This window comes from Neoarius graeffei, chromosome 14, assembly GCF_027579695.1.
Source record: "Neoarius graeffei isolate fNeoGra1 chromosome 14, fNeoGra1.pri, whole genome shotgun sequence".
Classification (NCBI taxonomy): domain Eukaryota; kingdom Metazoa; phylum Chordata; class Actinopteri; order Siluriformes; family Ariidae; genus Neoarius; species Neoarius graeffei.
The window spans coordinates 48545784-48566904 of record NC_083582.1 but is presented as its reverse complement, the minus strand read 5'-3'; the positions used below and the strand labels follow the sequence as shown (position 1 = coordinate 48566904).

The following is a 21121-nucleotide window of genomic DNA, read 5'->3' as shown; positions in this document are numbered from 1 at the left end:
TGAACACAGTAGCAGTAAAAGAAATGAGCTTTTTCCACGAATATACTTTCAAAACAATCAGCATGGCAGCAGAACTGATTGAAGACAAATTGGAGACAAAAGGACTGGGATGAGTAATCACCACGGGCAATGCGTAGCACCCTCATGATTCGTATGATGGTAGGATTGATGGGGAGTGAGGCATTGACCTCGATTTCCTCCAGAGTTATCCCCATGATGGACAGCAGCACGATCGCTAGATCCAACTGGTTCCACCTGCAGAGCACAGGCACGTATTATTTGGCACAGTGTATCAAATGAGAATTTCCAAAAGATGACGAGAATCCCATTTTCATAATTTAATAAAGCATTATTCAAGATTATTCAACCACATCATGATGTCAAACCTCTCATTTGAACTCAAATTTACCCTAATATTTCAGCAGTTTAGAAGTATTTGATGCATTTCTGTGAGATTTAAAACTACTTGCCAAAGTATAAATCACTTCCTCTGAGGTCATGAATTTCAGAACTGTCACAGGTGAAGTGTTGCCTGGAGTCAGTTTTAAGGGAAACCAATTCACAGAGGCCTGAAGCCATGTGAAGGGGTCTTTTCAGATATAAGGAATAACTGGAGTAAGATTGCTAACACAGATCCTTTCGGCAATTCATTTTGGCTTGATTACCAGGGATGTGCTGATCAAAGTGATCTGTACAGTCTTTGTGCATGAACAGAGCATTTTGCTTGCAGGAGAAACCTGACTAGAGTAGTTCCTAATAAATTATGACCTCAGTAACTTGAACTATGGCATGGCGGTTGATGCCACAGTAGCCAGTAGCTTAGCTGGGTTTGAGTATTTTACAAACAGCTGAAAATCCTCAGATTTTCACACACACACATACCAGTTTACAGAGTTAACACAGAATAGTGGGGAAAACAAAAAAACATCCAATGAGTGGCAGTTTTGTGGGTGCAAATAATTTGCCAGAGAAGAATGGACAGACTGGTTTGAGAGTATTGGAAGACTACAATCGCTCAAATAATCACAGTTTATATTTTATATATGGTATAACACACACAGTGGATATAAAAAGTGTACACACCCTGTTAAAATATGTTTTTCTGATGTAAAAAAAAAAAAGACCACGATAAATAATTTCAAAACTTTTCCTACCTTTTATGTGACCTTTAACCTGTACAATTCAATTGGAAAACAAACAAATCTGTTAGGGGGAAAAACATAAAAAATAAAAAATGTACAATAAGCTGGTTGCATAAGTGTGCACACCCTTAAACTAATATTTTGTTGAAGCACCTCTTGATTTAATTACAACATTCAGTCTTTTTGGATCGGAGTCTATCAGCCTGCCACATCTAGACTTGGCAATATTTGCCCACTCTTCCTTGCAAAAGCGCTCCACATCTGTCAGATTGCGAGGGCATCTCTTGTACACAGCCCTCTTCAGGTCACTCCACAGATTTTCAATTGGATTTAGGTCTGAGCTCTGGCTGGGCCATTCCAAAACTTTAATTTTCTTCTGGTGAAGCCATTCTTTTGTTGATTTTAATGTATGCTTGGGGTCATTGTCATGCTGAAAGATGAAATTCCTCTTCATCTTCAGCTATCTAGCAGACACCTGAAGGTTTTGGGCCAAATTTGACTGGTATTTAGAACTGTTCATAATTCCCTCCAGCTTGACTAAAGCCCCTGTTCCAGCTGAAGAAAAACAACCCCAAAACATGATGCTGCCACCACCATGCTTCACCATGGGTATGGGGTTCTTTTGGTGATGCACAGTGTTGTTTTTGCGCCAAACATACCTTTTGGAATTGTGGCCAAAAAGTTCAACCTTGGCTTCATCAGACCAGAACACATTTTCCCACATGCTTTTGGGAGAGTTGATGTAATTTTTTTTGTAAAATTTAGCCGGGCCTGAATGTTTTTCTTTGTAAGAAAAGGCTTCCATCTTGCGACCCTACCTCATAGTCCAGACATATGGAGAATATGGGAGATTGTTGTCACATGTAGTACACAACCAGTACTTGCCAGAAATTCCTGCAGCTCCTTCAGTGTTGCTGTCGGCCTCTTGGCAGCCTCCCTGACCAGTTTTCGTCTTGTCTTTTCATCAATTTTGGAGGGACGTCCAGTTCTCGGTAATGTCACTGTTGTCCCATATTTTCTCCACTTCTTGATGACTGTCTTCACTGTGCTCCATGGTATATCTAATGCTGTGGAATTTTTTTTTGTCCCCTTCTCCTGAGTGATAACTTTCAACAATGAGATCCCTCTGATGCTTTGTAAGCTCTCTGTGAACCCTGGCTTTTGCTGGAGGATGCAACTGAGTAAATGTTAGGAAAATCCTACTCGGACACCTGAACTTTATTTGGGGTTAATCAGAGATATTTTAATTGATGGCAGGTGTGAACCCAAAAAGACTGAATGCTGTAATTAAATCAAAAGGTGCTTCAACAACATATTAGTTTAAGGGTGTGCACACTTATGCAACCAGCTTATCGTACGTTTTTTTATGTTTTTCTCCCTAACAGATTTGTGTGTGTGTGTTTTTTTTTTCAATTGAATTGTACAGACTATAGGCCATATTAAAGGTGGGAAAAGTTTTGAAATTATTTATCATGGTCTCCTTTTTTTTACATCAGAAAAACCTATCATTTCAATGGGGTGTGTATACTTTTTATATCCACTGTGTGTGTGTGTGTGTATATATTATATATATATATATATATATATATATATATATATATATATATATATATATATATATATATATATATATATATACACACACACACACACACAAGTGTTTTACCTGGAAATATGCCACTCGTATTTTTCTACATTCGGGACATGGAGATTCACAACCGTGACATAAATCTCTTTATTTTTTTTGCGGCCCAGTTTCCATCAAATCCTGTGCTCTGATTGGCTGGCGAGCGGGTCCGTATCCTACGATACGGACCCCAGTTACGGACACCGGTTATGGACCTCTGGTGACTCGCTCGTTCACAACAACAACAAACATAGTAGCATTTTTTGTCAACATTTATCTTTTTTTATAAGATGTATTTATAAGATTATCAAAAATCTTATAAATTTTTGCCAGCATTTCTCAGGAGAACAGCATTAATTTTATAGCATGGATAGCGATAACGACAGTGTTCACAGCAAAAGCGAGTTTTACTACCCTGAGGAAGAAGAAATAAAAGAAAACATTTCAGGAGAAAGCTAAAACCTGTAATTTGCTAACACCGAGCAAAAACATGGCTGAATCCTGAATGACTCAATTTTGTATAAATAGGGGACTACATAGGCGGCAAAATGTAGTTTTTTTTTCCTGCCATGGAAGTGCACTTGTATACCGAGGAGGAAGCAATTTGCATTACAGCCGTGAATGAGGATTCAAAATGGCAGCTCGCCTCGGCTCGGTTTTCCCTTTCAGCCGCTCTCATTTTCTGCTAGAATTTGGTAAAGAAAAAAAATATTATTTACCAGCTTAAGGTCGGTCCGTATGGTGAAATACCGTGACCTCAGCCCAGAGGGTCTTGCTTAGTACTTTCAAGACCTCGGTCACGGTATTTCACGATATGGACCTCCCAGCTGGTAAATAACATATATATATGTCACTCGTGAGGAAATCGATGAATTGTTTTAATAAATTTGGGTACTTTTTGTTTGTGAATGTGTCTATGTAATAAAAAGAAAATCGCACGTCGGCTTGAAGAAATGAAGTTTATCTTCTTGTGCTGAAAAACTCATATTTTTCATGCGAAATACATTGCGGATCTGAGTGACATATTTCCCAATATTTCACGCCGATGACATCACTCCCAATGTTTTCCTGCTGATTAGACACACGCTGTCAAAATGGCAAACTGGTTCAAAATTAAAATTCTTTTGATTAACTTGTGCATTTTTTTTGTGGACGTGTCCATATAATAGAAAGAACATTACACAGTGACGAAGATATGAAGTTTATCTTCTCGTGTTGAAAAATATATCACTCGTTCGCTTCATTTACCACTCAAAGATAAACTTCAACTTCATACCTTCGCACAATCATGTGCATATATATGAGAGAGAGAGACTGCTATGACAAATAGGATAAATAATGACAACTGAACATGTCATTGTTCTGTATCAGTCAGTTTTCCCCTTCCACATTCCCTCGGCAACTTTTTTCTGCACAAATTTTTGTGCTTATAGATGTTACAGTCTACTGGTGCTTGGACCCCTAAAATAACTGAAGTGTCTGGTGTTACAGTAGTTCAATTTAGATTGCATTGTTGAGGTTTATTATAAACTAAATACGGAGTATTTAGAAATGTCACTACTTCCTGGTAGCTTGAATGGAGAAAAATATAAAGTATATTTATGTTTGCAAGGACTGAACCAGGAAATGCTACATACAGAATGACCTTATATTAAAGTCAATGAATATGCCATTATACAATTATACAGCTGGGAGTAGCATGAAGCAATCAATGAATGTACCATGAGAAACTTGGTTAAAATCATTAAACTTAATTCACAATGAAGTATGTGCATTGTGATGACTATTAGATTATTTAGTACAGTGTGAAGAGACCATATGCTTTGGGGTAATGGCTTCCTGAGCCTAATATCTGCAGATATTCAGCTCATTAAATCATCCAAATTGCAGTTAAAAATTAATGTGAAACATCACACATATTCATGTAGTGTGAGTTCGAGTGTCAAACAAAGAGCGCTTACCCGACCTCTGTTTGACTGCTCAAGTAAAGTAGATGGAGTACAACACAAAACTGGTTCTCTAACTAACAATTTGGTTCATACTGTATTATTATGGAGTGTCGTGTGCCTGTAATTGGACCACAAATATATATTTTTTCTTACTTACCCACAGTTATTTAAAGCTGTGATTATCATGGTGTCAGGATTTCTCAAATCTTTTGCAGTCAGGACTGTTTAGCAATTAAAAATTCCACAAACTAACTCAGTACGGATTCATTTAATGAACTATTTCAATATTAAGTTCATTATCCAGATGTCTGCAATAACATTCTGGTTATTTTATTGGCATCATAGAGCTTTAATTTTAAATTACTTTTATTCCTTATTAAGGTGAGTGTAAAACCTCAATAAGAAATACACTAATGGTGGGTTGTGATTTCCAGTGCTGTATCACAATAAAAATCACAGACCCCTTGGTTATGCTTCATAGGTCATTGCTATTAGTAAGATATTAATTATTTCACTGTTAGGATATAGTTGTTTTTTTTCCTCCCCTCAGATATCATGGTGCATTCTGTGATTTATTCAAAACCCCCACTCTGTATCTCATACCTGTCTTTGAAGAAACGTCTGAATCCAAATGCCACAAGTTTGAAGACAGACTCCAGCACAAAGATAATGGTGAAAATATAGTTGCAGATTTTCAATGCTTCATCAAGCACCTGCAAAACATTGAGATTTCAAACGCATATGAGATTATGAGAGTGTTTGTTGAAAAATGAGAGACCATATTCTTTTATTTCAAAAGTGGAAGGATCTTTTTTGGCTGCTGAAATAATTTATTTTTAATAACACTTTATAATATGTCTCACTAACAATCATGAAGACAAATGCTGGAAGAGAGAAAAAAAATCTGAAAAATACTGTTCTGAGCTCTTTAATCAGCAACTAACAATTTTCAACAGAGCCCGGTTGCATCAATCACAAGCCCTTTCGGAGGTGTTATCAGCAACGGCCTACATGACAAACCTGCCTAAGAAAATGAATAGTACGAAAGAGACCTAAGAGATTGGAAACTGATACCAGCTTAATTTGCTTTTACTGTAACATTATAATGTACAAGAGATACAGTATCTATATAAAACATAACGCTCAGATGTCTGCTTGCCTCGATCCAACATAGCAGTTTAACACATTTTACAAGATGCAATCAGAGCAGCCACTGCCATGTTTGGTGATTTGGGCATAGAGGTGTAACCAGGGGCGATTCTAGCATCTGATCTTTGGGGGTGCTTAGCCCCCAGAGCTGACAGAGGCACCTGGCTTGAACGACAGTGTTTCCACGTTTATTCCGCATTTAGACAGACTTAACTAGACAAGAAGACTAGACTAGACAATTCTGCAATGTTTTAACAGAAGCTGACCCAATAAACTATGATATCTACACATTTACAACCACTGACACAAATATTTACGTTATATTTTTAACAAGACCTGCATTTGTTACTGCATTTGTAATGTTGGAGCTATTCATTTTGAACAGTGGTAATTGTTAATTAATGTGTTATTGTGTTTTGTGTAATAATAGTGTGTATTATTATGATTTTACATTAGTTTACATTAGTAAACGCTATGTTACATTAAGTACAAAAGTATCTCGATATGGATGATAAATGTCGTTTTTATCATTCTGTTCATAGACCAGGGAACATCAATATTGCATTATGCATATTATTGTGTTGTGTTTAACAATTGTAACTCCAGTCCGTATCTTCACATCTCGCTATGCCAGTAATACTCAGGTGCTACTTCGAGTTCCTCATCGGCGTGGAATCCAGTAAAAAAAACCACCATGTCGTAGCAAGCACTCGCGCGGACAGGCAACCCAATCAGAGGGGACGCAAGGAGGAGAGGGATTTTACTGGCCATAGAACTCACGTAACAAGTGAATTCAAGAACACACACACGCCCGCGCTGCCGCGCACACATTCATTGCGCAGTGCGCAAGGGCACTTATTTCTGAAAATTACGTCCAAAAGCAGTGTTTTTGAGGGTGCTGAGCTAGGGGGTGCTGAGCTCGTTTTTGGGGGTGCTTGAGCACCCCCAAAAATAGGCTAAACACGCCCCTGGGTGTAACTGTTTGTTTTTTAGTGGTTAAACTCAGTAGTTAAGACTTTGGGCTATGGATCAGAAGGTTGTAGGTTTATGTCCCTGCACCAGCAAGTTGCTACTGATGGTCCTTAAATTGGAACTTTGATCATATTAAAACAAAATTACACACTGTCCTTAAAATATCACTTACTGTACACATCATTTATTTTATAGGCATACTTTATTTGTTCATTTTCGTGAAGGGTGCTAGTGTTCTGGAGTTGAGACAGAGACTAGATCAGATGTATACTGCATGGCACTGAAAGCAGGAAATGTTCCATATCGAGCCCTACCAGATTACCACACACTAATTATATCCAAAATAAAAACTAACTTTTCCTTTCCCCTTCCCACACTATACTGCTAACAAAAACAGTCATCTATTTATAACCAGAGGTCAGCATGGTTGAACTATTACCAACAGGGTCAAAGCAGGGGAAGTAAATACCAGCTTGCTTGGTAAAACTCCCAGACAAATGTGAGAGCTTTGCCACAGCATTAGTGGCCCATTCAGTTGGATAACCAGCAAGCTAGCATTCAGTTTCTGCTCAAGGACAATACATATCTGTGATGAAAAGCCTTTGACTGTCAGAGGGTTGTCTTTATTGCCGTCTGATTTCAAGCTGACTAACTCTCGTATTTTTATTTTTCTACATTTCTCACACTTTTCTTATTGTATCACTGCTCATTCCTTAAAAAGATTTGTAAAACTCAGATCATATTTATCCATCATGTAAAAAAATGGCCTTCAGTGAAATATATATGAAGAACATGTTCAAAATGTATATATTCAAAATATAAAGGATTTATTATAAAACCACTTTAAGGCCTCAAAGTTGCTAACTCATTGGATTTTTATGTCCTTATTCTGTATTCATAACTTGTACTTGTTCTGTTGTATTACAATGTAGGGCTAATTGAATATTCATGAATTTCATAAGTAATATGCCATCTTAGAGGTCAATAAAGGATCATGTAGGAATAATAATATAATATAAAATGTAAAGCTAGCTTGCCTTCCAACGGAACAGCAAGAAAAATATTTAACTCGATTAGTACACAACTATGATGGTTATAGAGAGGACATTACAGTATTATATTGTCCTGGTATATAATTGGCCATTAGCAATTAGGATATGAGATGGCACTTTTCCAAATCATCTTGACTGCATGAGCCTACCTTGGGCTGCTGGTAGTGCTCCATGGACATAGTGATAACGTTGAGGCCTATTACGATGGTGATGAACAGATCCAGGTAGTGGCTAGTGCACATCTTGTGGATGAGGCGACGAGTGGGAGAGTAGTCCGAGTAGTAAGGCTTACACTGAGCCTCTGTGATGAAGAACCAGCAGGACCAGGGAGCAAGCATGAGATTAGGTTACTTACAGAGACACTTGTGAAGAAGACACACATACCCATGAGAAAGAGGAAGGAGGAAAAGAATAAAAAGAGAAGCTTGAAGAATAAAGAAAGAAATAGACAAAAAGGTCCTTCTGCAATCCTCAGGATCAGAGTCCAGGACAGAAGAGCGGTCCAGGTGGATATAACCTCACCATCTCAAGAACACACGCTTTTTCAGATCCCAAATATTTTAATCGGCTTCCCTGAGATGCATGTTCTTCTTTTGTTTGAAAGGTGAACAAATTCTGATTTGGAGTCATTGAATGGCACTTCTACTCTGTGGCTTTAGAACAAATACCTTTTCTTTCAGCAAAATCCTATACTATTCCACATGAACCAGGCTCTACGTTTTTGGATCTTTAATGTGAGGATGGCACGGGACAAAACCAGGGAGAGGGGATAAAGGCATGGAGGGTTTGCAGAGCAGCAGGGGTCAAGGGGCTTATTACTCCAGCACACAGGCAGGGCTCCTGGCAGCAGCTGTGCTCCTCATTCTCTTGTCAGTCCACTGTGCAGACTGTCCCTAAAGCCCTGGCACCATGTGCCCAATTGTAAGAACAGGTGCTGCCTGGCTCTGCTTTTTTTAAATAGTGCCACATCAACACTATTCATTGAGTTGTACTGCTGTTCCCCACTGGATTTAGTGCTTTTTGAATGAGGGTAATTTGGAGCAAATTTAGTCTGAGAAGATAATGGTCCTTGCTGGGACAGTCGTACACATGCATGCATAGACAAACGCTTTTTATATACACTCACACACACACATCAATGTCTGGGGATTAATGCCCCATGGGAATTTATGGGATTGACAGTAGAGCCTGCTGTGGTTCCCTGGACTGGAGCCACCTCTGTAACCTCTGCATGAGAGCTTATTGGCAGCGAAGTACAGACAAAAGGAAACAGCCTGCCTGTCACTAAAAAGTGTTAATGTCTTTCTGTGTGTTGACTAAAGCGTTTTAACTGTCTGCCATTATGCATGCATTTGAAGACTGCATGTTCCCTGTGGCATGAGGGCTTGGAACAGGATACCAGCTAGACCCTTGCTGTGCATAATTAACCTAGGGTCACAATATGGGCTCTGGCTTATTTACTAATTGGAGCCATGTTTCTTGTGTTCTCAAATGCGCTGACTAGAATTTCACGCTTCCAAACTAAATGGCCCAGCATGAGAAAACTTTAACCTCCTTTTCATAGAATGGAACAGACCTCACAACATAGTATGTCTTTGTGATCACTGCACTATAAAATCCAGGGGGACAAGCAAAGCAGGGCAGACTGCTCTAATTCTAGGGTGCTCGATTACTAAGACAGTTCAGAACCAGGGCATGGCGTCTCTGGGATGGTTTTCTGCTTACAGGTGCACCTGGCTGCTTTTGAAAACATCGGCTCCCATATGACCTCACTATTGCTCTGCGTTCCTCTTTCCATCCTCAATGAGAAGCTCTCCCTCTCTTCTTTCATTCTGACAAAGCGTGTACACATATACGCTCCCATATCCTCTCTTATACAGAGAGATTACTAGTAAATAGATGAGAGAGAGAGAGAGAGAGAGAGAGAGAGAGAGAGAGAGAGAGAGAGAGAGAAAGATTTGACCACAATCAAATGTCTTTTGGCTAATGAGTACTGCACCAAGAACATATGATTCGATTGTATTGGCTTGTGTCTTACATGCCCATTTTGTGGCTTACCAACAAGGACTAAAGAAGGAAAACAGAGGTGCGAGGAGCCAAATTAGCCTCTAAAACCCCAACCTTTCACTCCCTCTCCTTGGAGAGGGTGAGAAGCTTGGCATGCCACATATGGAAAATGGATTAAATTTGGGTTCTTTTGGCAGAAGTACCACTCTGATGTCAGCCTATTGAAATGCTTCAAAGCAAATGGCCATATAAGTATCAGCCAAGTCAGCTTTAAGGAGATTTAAAGTAGAGAGGGGAAATGGGCTGAAACTATTTTTAACCAATGCGAGAGAATGAAATAGTGGTATGGACCATAGCTCTCGGTTCACTCCATCTCCGTCTCTATTTTTGTGGCACAGTCTAATGATACCCTGACTGTGACTTAATGGGGCATTTTTTTGCTTTGATAGCAATTTTATTCCATTCACTCCAATATTTCAAATGAATGTGTGTGTGTGTTTTTTTTAATGAATGAATGAATAAATGTTGAATAACATTATCTTACACTCAAGCCTGAAATCACAAGACATTGGTCAACCATGAAGTAATTCGGTGCAATACCCATAAAGCCCGAGGGGAGGAGCTTTGATGCATTTCGATGCCTCTGGTGTATTCAGTGCATTTAGAGAACACTGACCCTATTTAAACCCAGGGCTCCGGACCTCTTTTGGATCAGTGTAAAAAGTAAACTGTGTTGCCAGACCAATAAATTGTACTTCCAGTGGAAAAAAATTAACACTGATGTTGATTTAGTTTATGAGGGAAAAAAACTAGGCACATATCCAACATTCTTTTCAAAATGAAAATCAGGCCACTGTACACAGAAGCAATGCATCTACAGAGATGTTGAACGTCAACTTCTGCCTCAAGAGCTTGGACAGTTGGGAAATACAGACACAATGTGATGTATTGTTATGAGCGCTATACTCTAAACACCATACAATAATAATAAAAACGACAGTCATCAGGGTATAATGGTTGCATGAATGATTGTTGTTACAGATAGTCCAAGGTCAAATTAGGTTTAAAATAAACTAAATTGACGAAACCTATGTACTTTTATTCCCGCAAGTACCACCCTGATTCCAAAAAAAATTGGGATGCTGTGTAAAATGTAAATAAAAACAAAATGCAATGATTTGCAATTCTAAAACCAATTGAATACAATAGAAAAACAAGATATTTAATATCCATGCTGATAAACTTTATTGTTTTTTTGTAAATATATACTCATTCTGAATTTGATGTCTTGAACCTGTTCCAAAAAAGTTGGGACAGGAGCATGTTTACAACATTGCCTTTTCTTTTAACATTCAGTAGGCATTTGGGAACAGATGACAATCATTGTTGAAGTTCTGAATGTGAAATTCTGTCACATTCTTGCTAGATATACGACTTCAGTTCCTCAACAGGCCGGGGTCTCTGTTGTTGTATTTTGTGCTTCATAAAGCCCCACGCATTTTCAATGAGAGGCAGGTAGGCCAGTTTAGCACCCATACTCTTTTACTATATAAGCCATGCTGTTGTACAGTAACATGTGCAGAATGTGGCTTGGCCTTGTCTTGCTGGAATAAGCAGGGATGTCCCTGAAAAAGACACCATCTGGATGCCGCATGTGTTGCTCCAAAATCTGTATGTACCTTTCAGCATTAATGGCGCTTTCACAGCATGAACACACCCCCATACATCACAGTTGCTGGCTTTTGAAAATCAATTTGAAATGTGGACACATCGGACCATAGCATACTTTTCCACTTTCCATCAGTCCATCTCCAATGACCTCGAGCCCAGAGAATTAGACAGCATTTCTGGATGTTGCTGATAGCTGGGTTTCTCTTTGCATGGTACAGTAGATGCAGTGATGAACTGTGTTTATCAAAAAATGTTTTTTCGAAGTGTTCCCGAGCCCATGTAGTAACATCCTTTATACAATCATGTTGGTTTTTAATGCAGTGCTGCCTGAAGGATCAAAGATCACAGGTGTTCAATGTTGGTTTTCAGCCTTGCCCCTTACACGCAGAGATTTCTCTGGATTCTCTGAATATTTTGATGATATTATGGATTGTTGATGACGAAATCCCTAAATTCCTTGCAACTGTATGTTGAGAAACGTTGCTCTTAAACTGTTGGACTATTTGCCCATGCAGTTTTTCACAAAATTGTGAACCTTGGCCCATCCTTGCTTGTGAACGACCAAGCTTTTTCAATTACCAATTAACCTATTTACCTGTAGAATTTTCTAAACAGGTGTTTTGTGAGCATTCTACAGCTTTCCAATAAAGTTTATCAGTTTGGACATTAAATATATTGTCTTTGTATTGTATTCAATTAAACATAGGTGGAAAAGGATTTGAAAATCATTGCATTCGCATTCTGTTTTTACATAGCATCCCAACTTTTTTGGAATTGATGTTGTAGAAGTGCATTATTGTGATGGCTACATCTAATAAAACCCTGCTTTATATGTCGTGCACATGGATTGAGAAAGTTCTTATGAAGATGTTGAGTGTAGAATTTTTTTATAATTATAAAGAGTATGGTTTGAAATCTACTTCCTCTCTGGCTTATTTTATAGTGTTCGAAAAGATTTTATTATTGATCCAAGAGACTCAAACTTATTTGTTCTCTCATCTGTGTTTTTTTCACATGCATGAGCCTAAGTTGTTGAGAAGCATGACGATGGCAATGACGGTGTGCTGAGGCTCATCACGCAGCACACTGAGGTCACTTCTTTAAAACGAGACGTGCAAGAGAGTGTCGTGGGTGAGAACTGACTGGCCAGCTCAGCTTAGGGCATTAAGACTGGCAGCAGGCGGCTTTGTAAGCAACAGTAGATATGTTCATCTCAGGAAAACTGTGATGCGTTTGACTGGATATCATTTCTCAGGCTTTCTAGAGCAGTAAGTTTTGTGTTTGAAATAAGATTATACAGAGTGGGCGTATAACACCAGAATTATGTGCCTGTTTGCTTACCTAGTTCTTGTCTTCATACAAGTTTAATCTTGTTTATTGTGCTGTTTATGAAATTGGCCACACATGATTATTCGAATTTAAAGTTTTTTTAGCTGTGTATTCAAATTTATTGTATTTTTCCCTGAAGAAAGTGTCAAGATTTACACCTGCACCTATATAAGAAACACGGAATGTAATTATAATGTAATATGTAATCGTTACTAAATAAAAAGTGCCTTAGCCTTAAAGGTAGACTGCCTTTCAGATTTTTCAAATGTAGATTATAAAAAGAATTTTCCCTGACATCCAGTTATTTTTGTTTAGTGGACTGGAAGCTACTGAATTCAAATCACAGACTTCCAATTTTATTAGGTTTTTTAAAAAATCGAACAATTAATGAATTCTCCACTATTTTTTCCTGCTTCACCATGACCCAATTCAAGACACTACATCATGCATCAAGTGGTGGGCTTTCCCCATTCGTGCAAGGCATCGTGGGATACAAATTTGAAACAGGAGAGAAAAATGGAGGATGTGAGTGTGCGAATGAAACGTGGAAAAACGACTACAGTAACAGAAAGCGAGAAGAAAAGACGCTGTATTGCGAAGGAAAGGAAACTCAGGACCAAACTAATAAATATCGGTGATCAGCAGAGACGGTGGGACGATCAAAGGTAAACTTACGCATGCGCACATACAGTACACTTCCTCCATTTGCCTGACTTCACGAACCGGGTGATCTCACGCACAATATTTGGTATGGAATCCCCTCAAATTAGATATGTTCCCAGTCATAGAATAGCCTGATATTTTGTGAGATATTACAGAAATAAATCTACATCATTATGACCAAGTTTCAGAGAGAACTAAATTTTATAGATTTTATTAACTCGAAAGGCCGTCTTCCATTAATGATTCTATGTTATACACTTTCTTGCTCACCTCAGTCACTGCTACAGTAGAACTTGTTTGAGAATCCACATAACCAGGGTAACTTTTATTAGGGTGAATTACAGTGGCCAAATTAATTTAGTATTTGATATATCATATTTTTTTCCCTAAATATTCTGCATCGATCAATACTTTCATTATTTAAATAGTGTGTAGAAACCCTTAACAAAAGGCTGTTTGGGGGTCTGTGCGATGTGGGATGTTTGTGGAAATGAAGTGGTGCAGATTTTTCATAGGCAGGCTAACACAGTTCCTTGGAGATAGACTTGATAAAACACTGTGTGTCGAGGAGAGTGCTAAGTGCACTTTAAAGTTCAAGTGAGGTGAAATGCATGAGGAGTGAGGAGACTGAATAACTCTATGGAGGCATGAAAAACACGTAAGCCTGGATGTCTATGAAAGATAATAAAAAAATATGTGGGGTGGAGTGCAGCCATATAACTTAATGATACATCCAGATGTAGCCTTTATTCCTATTTCATTTGTTAGAGATGAATTGCAAGTCTAAAAGAAGTAATCAATAGTTTGTTGCAGAATGAGTCAATGTCTGTTGGTCACTGGCTCAGTGTGATAAGAGGCATACTTGCTTAGATGTATCAAAATACCAGTGTGTGATTTCCTTTATGTATTACACTACACGCCGACACACACTGAGTCAGACGCCAACTCAAATTTAAAAAAAAAAAGGCAAATGAAGTTAATCATCAGGCAAGTTTCTGCTGGATGTCCCAAATTCTGCCCTGTTAACACAGATAAATCAGAGAAAGAAAAGATAGGAGGATAGTGGAGAAAATTAAGGAGTCCAGACAAGTAAATATTAAAAAATTAGAAGTCATATGCCATATATGTTAAAGATAGTAATGACAGAGAATTGTATAATAAAATCCAAACAGAATCAAACGCACACACACAAACAGAAACAAGACAATACACACAAACATATAAACATCATGCTGATAGATATGGTAGACAAACCACACTTTCTTTCTGAGTCTGACTTGAATGAGATGGCCGTTTAAGATGAAGGATGTATGGTCAAACATACACAGGGAGTGGAGGATGGGATGCAAAATGAAAGTGATGATCTGAACAAAGCAGTGACATTCTTCACCATTCAACACAAGCGTTCTACTCATTTAATCTGCCAAACGCTCTAAGCCTAACCTAGATATACTGCATATTCCTCACTAATAAGTGCATACTGTACTACGGGTTTCACTGTACTTACTAAACAACATGCCTTAAAAGGAATAATGAATAATAAGCCGGGAGTTTGGTGGGTCAATCAAGCAACAAAGCAAGAAAATAGTTTACTGCTCATATTATGTAGAAATGAATGTTCCAGAAAAGATAACTGTCTGCATGGACACTCATCAGATAACAGACTACAAAACAGTTCACTTGTAGCTACAGCGATCAATCACCGAGTCACAAAGTATCCAAGAAGAATTATTCCTGTCTTGTTCCAGAAGAAAATCTACTGCTCTGAATCAAGCATGCACTAAAACTGTCACAGATTACAAATTTGTTTTCTCACTGGACGGTCCCGTTTATTCTGCACTACGTTGCATTGTCATCTGGTCGTGGTGCATGTGTCTGGCTGCTGTGAGCAGAATCGTGATCGCTGAGAGCAGAACAAGCAGTCACACATGACATACATTAGTCCAGTTGTGTATAACAGGATTGTAACAACGTAGAAATATGTCGTTCCTCTTGAAACAGGTAATAGCGTAGAAGTATAAAGCACAATAACCGTTCTGGGAATATTTTTACTTGAATGTAAATCTTAACTCTAACTTTTATTTCCAAAAGCATATGGCTACTTTGACATTTTCTCTGATGCATTTGTTATTGGCTTCAGTATAAATGAATTCCTGTGGAATCATTCTAATATGAAATAAGGATTAAACCCGCATTGCAAATGTAGCAACATAAGGTATGTGATATGGCATATGATATAATGCGATGTAATGCAATGCCTCTGTGCAAGAAGAGAAGAGATGAGAGTTAAACAAGTTAATGAACTAAAGTAAGCAACTAAGTTCTCATTTGGTTACAACAATATTTAATGCAGAACTGACAAAATGTTTGACTGGAGCAGTTTAGTATTCTTATTTCTGATATAACTGTAGTGTTAGTTATTTGCATCTAAACTATACAGTACATGCCCTGTGTCCAAAATCACTCCCTACTCACTATATAGGGTACTATATAGTGGGGACGCCATTTTGTACAGTAGTGCTGTCCGAAACCTTCATGAGGATTATTTACACCCTATACAGTGCACCCAAAGTATCCCACAATGCATCACGGAAAGTAGTGTACAACCGATGGTCCCTAACCAAGCAACCTATCCCATCATGTATTGCGGTCACGCTGAAAGAAATCAAATTAAAAGTCTCAAATTTGATTTAATAAAAGGCAGCGGCAAAGAAGAAAGGACTCAGCCTTGATTTAAAAGAACCGAAAGATGCAGCAGACACAAAGTACTTTGTATTGATTAATGTGGGAAATACGCTCAGTATAATATGTATTTATCACAAAAATACATGCATGTATTTATTATTTTGAAAACTCACCAGCCGACTGATCTGGAACACTTTAATTGTGCAACAGCAATGACGTAAATAACAGCACGATGGACAGGTGTCCGAAAGTGTTTTTTTTTTTTTCATTTTACCAATGAGCTCACTATATAGTCCTCCATACAACCCCGATTCCAAAAAAGTTGGGACAAAGGACAAATCGTCGCTGTCAGTTCAAAACCTGCTACGTGACAATTTAGGTCAAATTGGATTCTCTATGCTGATTGGTCAATTTTGACCCCGTGCTTCCATTTATGATAATTAGAAAAGCTAATAATAGAACAAGTAAACTTTTACTGGCTTCTCAGCTTGTTATTTCAGGGTTTTATTCAGTTTTTTACGTCTCCTGTAAAAAAGGAAAAATGTCACAGAGCAGGTTTTGACCTGACAGCGACGAAATTGTAAATAAAAACGGAATGCAATGATGTGGAAGTTTCAAAATTCCATGTTTTATTCAGAATAGAACATAGATGACATATCAAATGTTTAAACTGAGAAAATGTATCATTTAAAGAGAAAAATTAGGTGATTTTAAATTTCATGACAACAACACATTTCAAAAAAGTTGGGACAAGGCCATGTTTACCACCGTGAGACATCCCCTTTTCTCTTTACAACAGTCTGTAAACGTCTGGGGACTGAGGAGACAAGTTGCTCAAGTTTAGGGATAGGAATGTTAACCCATTCTTGTCTAATGTAGGATTCTAGTTGCTCAACTGTCTTAGGTCGTTTTTGTCGTATCTTCTGTTTTATGATGCGCCAAATGTTTTCTATGGGTGAAAGATCTGGACTGCAGGCTGGCCAGTTCAGTACCCGGACCCTTCTTCTACGCAGCCATGATGCTGTAATTGATGCAGTATGTGGTTTGGCATTGTCATGTTGGAAAATGCAAGGTCTTCCCTGAAAGAGATGTCGTCTGGATGGGAGCATATGTTGCTCTAGAACCTGGATATACCTTTCAGTATTGATGGTGTCTTTCCAGATGTGTAAGCTGCCCATGCCACACGCACTAATGCAACCCCATACCATCAGAGATGCAGGCTTCTGAACTGAGCGCTGATAACAACTTGGGTCGTCCTTCTCCTCTTTAGTCTGAATGACTCGGCATCCCTGATTTCCATAAAGAACCTCAAATTTTGATTCGTCTGACCACAGAACAGTTTTCCACTTTGCCACAGTCCATTTTAAATGAGCCTTGGCCCAGAGAAGACGTCTGCGCTTCTGGATCATGTTTAGATATGGCTTCTTCTTTGAACTATAGAGTTTTAGCTAGGGGGATTGGTGATCCTCTTCCCATCTTTACTTCTGAGAGCCGCTGCCACTCCAAGATGCTCTTTTTATACCCAGTCATGTTAATGACCTATTGCCAATTGACCTAATGAGTTGCAATTTTGTCCTCCAGCTGTTCCTTTTTTGTACCTTTAACTTTTCCAGCCTCTTATTTCCCCTGTCCCAACTTTTTTGAGATGTGTTGCTGTCATGAAATTTCAAATGAGCCAATATTTGGCATGAAATTTCAAAATGTCTCACTTTCGACATTTGATATGTTGTCTATGTTCTATTGTGAATACAATATCAGTTTTTGAGATTTGTAAATTATTGCATTCCTTTTTTATTTACAATTTGTACTTTGTCCCAACTTTTTTGGAATCGGGGTTGTAGTAATTCCCTATATAGGGAGTAGGGAGTAGTGAACGAGTGAGCAATTTTGGACACAGGGTCAGACAACTTTTAGTTATACTGTATAGTAGAGTATTCAAACTGCAAGGCGGATGCAAGTAATGGATTTACCAAAAAAATCCAATTTAAAAGATTGAATAAGATCTTCCAGCCTTCATACATTGTGCATAGGAGCTCTGCATTTTAACATCATATTTTGTCGTATGCTGAAACCTAGGGCAAAATATGCCAAAACACCAGTCTTTTTCATAATTAAATTAGTCGATGAGCACATTCTTTAAACGACTGGGAAGTGGTTAGCCTTGTGGTGGAAAAGACTAAATACTTCTGCTATATAGCATACTTAATATATATTTTTTTCTCCTGTACACAAATTGTAATTGTCTACGTATTTTATGGCTTAACACCATCTCAAAGTGCATGAAGCTGATGTTGGTGCTTCCATCAAAGAATCTAAAGCTAAGCAGCTGCTACTAGGACTGTCGTAACAAAATTAGGTTAACATTGAGTAGGACTGATTCATACTCTCATCCATTATCTGTAACCGCTTATCCTGTGCAGGGTCACAGGCAAGCTGGAGCCTATCCTAGTTGACTATGGGTGAGAGGCAAGGTACACCCTGGATAAGTCACCAGGTCATCACAGGGCTGACACATAGAGACAAACAACCATTCACACTCACATTCACATGTACGGTCAATTTAGAGCCACCAATTAGCCTAACCTGCATGTCTTTGGACTGTGGGGGAAACCGGAGTACCCGGAGGAAACCCACACAGACACGGGGAGAACATGCAAACTCCAGACACAAAGGCCCCTGTTGTCTGTCACTGGGCTTGAACCCAGAACTTTCTTGCTATGAGGCGACAGTGCTAACCACTACACCACCATGCCACCCTTACTTCATTCATTCATTCATTCATTCATTTGATTCATATTTTGATTCATTTATGACACCATTTAAGCTCTTTAAAGCTAAAAGAGTTGGAATTATTTTGTTTTAAGTCACCTGAAATAGTCTAAAGCATTTGTTCACCACATTAAATCAGCCACCAGCATCTATCCTGATATAGACAACAATATAGAAATGAATTTTCATCACAGGTTTTGCTTCTGTAGGTGCTGTAGATGTAGTATTTATATAGTTTCACTTCTCTAACTGCACATTTATAATTTAGCCTTTTGATTACACATAGATCACCTTTATATGACACTCTTTCCATGTGCATGGTTTCAGATCTGCTGACAAAATAGCAGTAGGCTACCACTGCGCAATCTTTGGTTTCAAAGTTACACAAGATACCTACAGCAAACGACACAGAACAACTCAGTTCCTGTTGGAGATATATTCAACACCAGCACTGAACAAAGTATTCCTGCTCTTTATTATCCACTCAGACTGTGCATCATTACTGAGATTCTCAAATAAATAAGGAAATAAATGAATAATGAATGAATAAATAAGTAAACAAATAAACAAAAGTAGACCTATTAAAATATGGTTAGTAATTTGTCTATTTATAAGAGTAGCATACCGTATTTAGAGCTCATGTTAACAAATAATGTAAAGTACTTCAATGAGAGAAAATGATGTAACTTTACATGAAGTTTCACAAAGTAACTAGCAACTTTAACATTAGCATCCATTCCTATGGAACCTGTTCCTCAACCTCCAATGATTTTTACATAAAACATTCGAAACTTAATATTCAAAAAAATACTTTCCCGCGTGTCGGAGTGAAGATCTGGAATGAGATACTAACCAATCTAAAAAAACTTATCTAAAAACTCTTTTATGTTGTAGCCCACTTCTCCCCATTAAGTCAGAGAGGGGCCCCGAGTTCGTAATTTCACTAGTAATAAAATACACCAAACAATATTTCTGAATCTCTCTTAAATTTATAATGCTAATAATTGTCTTGGGTACCTTTAATATTTTCCTACTAAACTGCATCAATGATAGAATTTCACTAAGCTGACCTTTAACTTATGTGTGACGAAATTGAGGTAAAGATTACACCAGACAGTTTTAAAAAATAAATCAATTATTTACTTAGACGTAAACCAAACTGAAACTAATAAGTTTTGTTACAAAAATAAAATAAATAAAAACATTTCTTTCCCGGGCGACACGGTGGTGTCGTGGTTAGCGCTGTTGCCTCACAGCAAGAAGGTCCGGGTTCGAGCCCCGTGGCCGGCGAGGGCCTTTCTGTGTGGAGTTTGCATGTTCTCCCCGTGTCTGCGTGGGTTTCCTCCGGGTGCTCCGGTTTCCCCCACAGTCCAAAGACATGCAGGTTAGGTTAACTGGTGACTCTAAATTGACCGTAGGTGTGAATGTGAGTGTGAATGGTTGTCTGTGTCTATGTGTCAGCCCTGTGATGACCTGGCGACTTGTCCAGGGTGTACCCCGCCTCTCGCCCGTAGTCAGCTGGGATAGGCTCCAGCTTGCCTGCGACCCTGCAGAAGGATAAAGCGGCTAGAGATGAGATGATAATGAGATGAGACATTTCTTTCCCCTTATTCTTACAAACAAATGAGAGAAGTGAAATTAGTGAAATTACGAACTCGGGGCCCCTCTCTGACTTAATGGGGAGAAGTGGGCTACATTTAGAAACGCTTTAAAAGGAAAACTTTTCAAGATTCTTGAAAACGAAGATAGTTATCTTGAATTAGACTCTTTAATCGAACAAATGAAACAGTAACTTCCATGTTTATATTTATTCACTTATCTGGTAATTATGTCACCAAATTTCTATTCTGGTTCTAAGCCTCTTTTTCTCCCCTCTCAAATACTTTGCTTCTTTTGTCGTTGTTCGAAATTATTGTTATTGTGTTTGTAATTTATTGATGTACAGACTGTCGATTAGTTTTAGTACTGCCTGCAGGCCAGTCTAATTCATTTTCATAATTCATTTTCATGTATTTTATTTGACTTAATAAACTGTAGTAATAAACATGAATAGATTACCCATGAATAAAAATAGCATAAATGGAATGACAAAAGTACTACCGTAAA

General features: G+C 38.2%; 1 protein-coding gene across 1 annotated transcript in view; it reads right to left on the bottom strand.

Moving 5' to 3' along the window:
* The window catches only part of cacna1g (calcium channel, voltage-dependent, T type, alpha 1G subunit), a 257996-nt gene that overhangs the window by 31331 nt on the left and 205544 nt on the right, over window positions 1-21121 (bottom strand). The window contains exons 24-26 of the mRNA XM_060939888.1: window positions 8041-8192; window positions 5322-5431; window positions 122-255 (exon numbers count right to left, since the gene is read on the bottom strand). Coding sequence (XP_060795871.1) covers window positions 122-255; window positions 5322-5431; window positions 8041-8192 — 396 coding nt within the window. The remainder of the gene's footprint in view (window positions 1-121; window positions 256-5321; window positions 5432-8040; window positions 8193-21121) is intronic.